This window comes from Macaca nemestrina, chromosome 13 (assembly GCF_043159975.1).
Source record: "Macaca nemestrina isolate mMacNem1 chromosome 13, mMacNem.hap1, whole genome shotgun sequence".
Classification (NCBI taxonomy): domain Eukaryota; kingdom Metazoa; phylum Chordata; class Mammalia; order Primates; family Cercopithecidae; genus Macaca; species Macaca nemestrina.
Genome location: NC_092137.1, coordinates 71,962,342 through 71,968,561, shown reverse-complemented (window position 1 = coordinate 71,968,561; position 6,220 = coordinate 71,962,342). Strand labels below are relative to the sequence as shown.

The window sequence follows — 6,220 nt, the reverse complement described above, 5'->3', positions numbered from 1 at the left end:
GTAAAGCCATTGAATTCCCTTTCCTAGCTTGAGTGGGGTTTTCCATTACCTGCAACCCAGAGAATCAAGAATAAAGTGAAGGAACAAAGGAAAAAATAAGCACAACGACCCCTAATGCTCTTTTAATCCAGTTGATAGTTGCATGGTATTCATTCATTTCCTCTTGCCTTTCTGAGCCTGGAAGACAAAACAGAGCTTCTTTCCAAAGCAAACCCCCTCCTCTCCTTCTCCAGAAACTGATTCCATGAATTACCTCATACTCTTTCTTGTGTCTTTGATCTTTCCCTAACCAGTGGCTTCCTCCTTCCTCCCTTCAAATATTCTCAGGTTTCCCCTCTCCTAAAAACTCTCTCGGGGCCTCCTGAAGCGGCGGCCCCACCCCTTCCTTCCTCTCCCTCTAGCCCTCCCTAAAGGCCAGCCTCCTCTCACTGCCTCCCCACAGGAAAGCTTAGCGTGCTCAGTGAAGGCTCAGCACCAGACTGACCTTCCCAGAAAAGCTCTGACCCCAGTCCCTGCTGTGTCCTATGTGCAGTGTGGCCCCTGGCTCTAGGGTTCAGGTGTCAGGGTCTCAGAACTCATAGCCACCTCTAGCCTGAAGCTCTCCTGAAGTAAGAATCACTCTGCTTTCAAGGTGCAGCTCCCTCACTCAGGAAGGCTCCAGACATTAACCCTGTCCCAACCACCTCCAGTCCTGCCAATCAGTGAAGAGCCAAGGGGGACTGGGCCAGGGTGCAGGGTCACAGTGGAAAACAGGGGACACCTCCTGGGTAACAGGAGTGGAGGCTGCCAGCACTGTGCTCACAGAGTTCAGCCCCTCGGGCGAGAGAGGCAGGAGACTCTTGGAAACGTGATGTCTTCAAGCTCTTGGCTTTCTCTCCAAGTATGTTCCTGCTGCTCCTGTAGATGAAGCCCAGTTCCTGCAGGAAACGTCAAACCAATGGCTACAACTAAGCTTTAGACCACAAGAAAAAGGTGTCTTTGTCAAGATCAGATTCTGAAAGCAGAGAGAGGAAGTGGAGAGAGAGAACCCAAGCAATCCCAGGATTCTATGGGAATAGGCCAAAGCCAGAGGTGCTGTGGCCTCCCTGCCTAGCGGATTCCTGGCCGAACCCTCCCCCCTGGAGTTCCCTTTCTATAAAATGGAACCTCTTCCCCAGCACGGTCAAAGAAACCAGAAGATACAGGTAGCTGCCCTCCTAGGCAGCTTGGGAAAGAGACAGGGGGTGCCCGAGTGAGGAGAAGGCAGGGGGAAAGGGGAAAGTCCTGGATTGGAGAGGAGGCAGAGAAGGCCGGGGCTAAGGCAAGCCAGACACCAAGCCCCAGGCCCACCCTATCCTCAACCAGTCTTGTGAAAGAAGCAGCAGTTCACGGGGCCCCACCCACTGCTTCTGGGCTGCCTCTCCCTCCAGAAGGCTGGGCCGGAAGTAGCACCTACACCCAGTCCACCCTCCCCGCCCACCCAGGCACATCCCCCTTCACAGTCACACCCTGTTCAGGTACCGTAGAGATACACACACTGACACTGCTGTGTGGTTCAAACTGTTTTATACTGAAATATGTCCGAGCTGATCCAAAAAAGCGTTGGGTCGGGGGAGAAGGAAATGATGGAAGTGGGGTGATCTCAGAGCTCCATGTAAGCAACTCTGGGAGTGTGGGCCGGTCCATCTGTCTGTCTGCCCACCCTGGCAGGACGATCAGGCCTTGGAGGTCTGGAGGAGCTCGCCGAGCTGAGTGGAGGAGGCCGGCCAGTCCCATGCTGGAGGGGACCCCACGCCCGCTCCTACAGGGCAGGGGAGTCCTCAGCTGAAGGGCTTCACCAGCTTCATGGCAGCATAGTTCTGGAGGGAGGGAGGAGACAGGGACACAGGGTGATCCCACTGGGGCAGGCACAGCCAGAGCTGCTGTCCCGGATCTGGGGCTCAGAGGACGGGGCTGAGCTGCCAGCAGGCAAGAGGCTGAGAGAGGAGGCTCGTGGCTCTTCAACCACCTGCCCAGGCCTCGCCCTCACCACTTGCCATCCATCCCATGCGGGGCTCAACACTCGGCCCTGCCTAGTGCTCCAGCCCATCAGGCAAACCCATACCCTCCAAAACTCCACCTGCACCCTCCCACCTGGGGGCTAAAGCTGCCCAAATTGCTCTGTCTTCTCCCCCATCAAGCCAGGCCCATTCCCAGGTTCCAGCTGACTGCCCAGAGGACTCTGAGCACCCTGGACCTGGCCTCTTCCGTCAGACAGGTGCTGAAGGCAGGGCCCAGGGTCCTCCCCCACATGGCAGCCCAGGGCTCACGGGTCATCACACCCTTGTCCAGAAAGCAGAGAGAGAGAGAGCTGGGGACGGGCTGTCGTGGATGACCCACGGCACAGCCCAGCACTAGAGGCGGGGTGCCCTTGATTGAGCCCTGCCTGCTGCAGGATTGACAGTATCCTCCCCTCCCCATTTCTCCCCCCCAAAACCATGAAAACACATACAACACAACACAGGGCTCCTAATTGGGACAGTATGTTCCCCAGCGCCGGCCGGGGAAAGCCAACTCTGGAAACAGAGCGGGCCTCCTTCCCCGCCAAACGCCTCCTGCCTCCCCACGCTGGCCCTGCTCCCGGCTGGCTCCGAGGGGGAAGCTGAGAGGAATCAGACAGGCTGCCCCCCGTACCCCTCCCAAGGGAATTTCCAAGAGGGTGGGGGATTAGGCCAACTGCAGGGAGCTGCCCTGTCCTTGAGCCCCTCTCCACTAGGCCCTGGCTTGGGGCGGGCAGCCTCTGTCCCAAGGCCTGAAAGCCAGGTGAGGGTCACCAGGGCCCGGCCCTCATAGTCTGGTACTGGCCAAATGATTGAGTGACTTGGGTGGAGGGAGGCAGGATGTGCTCAGCTTGCAGCAAAGACCTGTGAGCAAAGCCAGTCTACAGCCTCAGGCCCAGGCCACCCCCTTCATCCCTAGACCCCTCACCTAGGATCTGACACCCCCACGCCAGCCCTGGGAGAGGGGAGGCAGGGTCCATATTTTAAAGAGGAAAACTTCCAGAAGAACTCAAAGGAGAGTGGCCCACTGCTGGGCGGCCAGGAGACAGGGAGGAGTTCTGACCAGGCCCCCCACAGTGCCGCTCTGCTCCTGCCCACAGGGATGAGGAAGGACCACAGGCTGGAAGTAACTGGAAATCTTTCCTTCCTCTCCCGGCCAGGCAGCAGGGCCTCCTTCCCCAGGCCCCTGGAGGCCTAGATCTGCGGCCCAGTAACCTCACAGTGCAGGGTGCAGCTGGCAGGGGCTGGGCTTAGGCATATCACGGGTGGTGGTGATGCCACTTTGGACCTGCCCTTCCCCTCCCTTTGGCTTTTCAGAAGGAGGCTTGGCTTAATGAACAGCACCCAGGGAAGATGACGGTGCTCCCCTAAGCACAGTCCCAGCCACAGAAGGCCAGAGCTGGCCTAGTGCAGCCCCTTCCTCACGTGAGCAGGAGGGATTTGCCAAGGTCACAGGGAGAGTCGGTAATCCTGACTTCAGCGACAGAGCTCTGTCACATCCAACAGGGTTTCTCCAACCATCATGTGCCCAAATGCAGATTCCCCCTCAGCAGGCTGGGGCTGGCTCGGGACTCTGAGTTTCTAGTGAGTTCCCTGGTGCTGCTGCTGCTAGTCCTCAGACCACACAGAGGGCAAGAGTCTGCAACAGCTCTTCTCTTCCTAAACTCCCATGGCCTGAGCCTCCCGAAAGAGCATTGGACCATCCACAGTATTTTTCCTTACTCTCTGGTTTCAGTGTCTCCCCAGGGAACTGAGCACTCCCAGTGGCACGAGGCCTCATCCTCTTCTCCCTCATCCCCAAAACACGCCCTTACCTCCCAGACACACACAGGTGCTTAGAGTCTCTGTGGCTAACTGAACACTGGCCAGCTGGGCTCTGAATGGGAGGAGGAGCTTGAGGCAGGCTGGGAAAGGTGCCGTCTGCGCAGGAAACACCAGGCAGAAGTCCTGGCGCCTGACCCCGGATCTCAGGTCACAGCGACAGCTCATGCTACAGGACACTACACATGCACACACCCTTCCATAGTCCTGTATCTCAGCTTATATTTGTAATCTCATCTTCCTTTGCTTAAAGAGGCCTCCCACGTGGTACACACCTCGGGTCCCTGCAACCTAGATCTACCCTGGACCACAGTCAGATTTTGCTGATCAACAAACCTCAGAACCTCAGAAACATTTCGCCATGGCGCCTCGGGCGACCACAGCCAGCTTAGCAGGTCTGGCCTATAGGCAGACCCATCATCACCCCGGTTCTAGACTCTCCTTAGTCACTATGGCCCAGAGGGTAGCTGATCTGGGCATCCAAAGCAGACGTCCTTTCCCCAGCTCCTCTCAGTTCAGCTGTTAGAAACTGCATGGAAAGATGTGTGGTTTTAACTCTCTTCCTCTCTGAGATGCATTCTGCAGACACAGGCATAGGCCAGCTACAGTGGGAGGGGGGTCTTGCCCTTTCCTTCTCCTGGAGGACTCACAGAGCAAAGAGCTCACCTAGGGGCAGTTCCCCAAGCAGCCTGTCTGCCAGGGGAACAATGCTCTGGGCCAGTGGCCTGGTGCTGACCAGGACTGAGGCCTGAAGCGGGAATCACAGTGAGCCCTGGATTGGGAGTGTGCGCGAAGTAGTGTGCAGCCTACAGCCAGGCCCTTTCCTTCCCTGAGTGTTTGCGTTTTTACCACCAACATAAAAGGTCCTCAAGGGGTGGATTACACCATTCTCTCCACTTTTATATAGGGTTGGAGTTTTCATATTAAAAAGGTTTCTTTTAAATTTTAAAGAGCATTAGAAATCAGGTGTCAGCCTGAGAATGCTGCAACCCCTTCAAGGTCTAAAGTATCAGAGACACCGGGGGAGGCTCCCTGGTGATCCGGGTCCCCTGATGAGTTGTGTGGGTTGGGGAAGTATAGGCAGGGGCCTTCCTCCCACAAGCAAGGCCCCACAGAGCAGGGGCACGACAGCCACCTCTGGTCATCAACTGGTGATGAGCCACCTGCAAGCTCATCAACTGACTTCTTACCAAGTGAAAGGAAACCCAAATGGGCATCGAGCCAAATAAGGGCTCCTGGGCCAGTCTCCCACTCCCCGACAGCTTTCCTATGCCCACCTGCTGCAGGAGGCAGGACACACTCTATTGAGGGCCTCAGGTAGACCCTGAGATGCTCTCCCAGCCCCAGCTCCTCCCTTCCTCTGGATTTGCAACTGCTGTCAAGACAAAGGGACCTTCTCTGCTCTGCCATCGACATCTCACCTTCCTTTCAGACCCAGTTCCACACCTCCCTTCCAGAAAGGCCCCTGCCCACCGCAACCCCAAGGGCCTCATCTTCTCCTAACCCCTTGATTACATATTCTAGGGGCTTGCTGAGGACAGCTGTGTCTCACCAGGAAGGACAAGTACTCAGTTTCTCTCACTGGACTAAGAGCCTCCAATGGTAGAACTTTGTATACCTACCAGATTGGAGACCACCCAGAGCAGGGCTCTCTGTATCCTCATCAGACCAGGGGCTCTCCAAGGACAGAGGTTACTTCTCTCCATTAGACTGTGAGAGCTCTTTTAGGACAATGATGAACTCCCCCATTAGACCCAGAGTTCCCCCACCATAGCGCCATCAGGCCTGCTCACCGGGAAGGCGTAGATGAAGATGGCCAGGAACAGCAGCAGGATGAAGAGGATGATGAAGAGGATGATGGCCCACCGGAAACGCCGCCACAGGATGAACTTCATGGTCTTGTATGGGGAGGTGAACCACAGGAAGGAGGTGTCGGGGCGCCTGGAAGCGAGATCCTGGAGGTCAACTGGGCATCCTCTACTAGGGCTGCTTTCTCCAAACTCTGCTCTCAACAGCAGGTCCAACAGCCTGGCCCTCCGCAGTCCACCCCCAGCGCCTGCCCAGGCCCTGTCCCTAAACTAGCCCTTTGCACTTGTATTCCGTCTCCCCCAAGCCCTTGCTACAGTGTCACCCCCACCTGTGCTGCCCTCCTCTTCTGGGTGCTGCCAAGCCCTAAGCATCCTCAGGGGCCCAGTTCTCTGCCACCCTCTCCAGGACACCTTCCTTGGTGCCCTTGCCCATTCCTGACCCAGGACTTAATCACGAACTACAGATTTAGGAGCTGGGCAGTGCCGCAAAGTGCTCCCCAGCCCACTGAGTCCCAGATAAGCCAAGCCACCTGCTCAGATGCACATGGCTGGTCCATGCTCAGGGAAGGATGG

At 56.8% G+C, this 6,220-nt stretch overlaps 1 protein-coding gene across 23 annotated transcripts in view; it reads right to left on the bottom strand.

Moving 5' to 3' along the window:
- Nucleotides 1-1,528: 1,528 nt before the first annotated feature.
- The window catches only part of LOC105465246 (dysferlin), a 233,762-nt gene continuing 229,070 nt past the window's right edge, over nucleotides 1,529-6,220 (bottom strand). For all 23 annotated transcript variants that reach the window (XM_071076889.1, XM_011713554.3, XM_071076895.1 and 20 more), the window contains 2 exons: nucleotides 5,633-5,780; nucleotides 1,529-1,838 (listed from right to left, as the gene is read on the bottom strand). In XM_071076889.1, coding sequence (XP_070932990.1) covers nucleotides 1,800-1,838; nucleotides 5,633-5,780 — 187 coding nt within the window. In that variant the 3' untranslated portion in view covers nucleotides 1,529-1,799. The remainder of the gene's footprint in view (nucleotides 1,839-5,632; nucleotides 5,781-6,220) is intronic.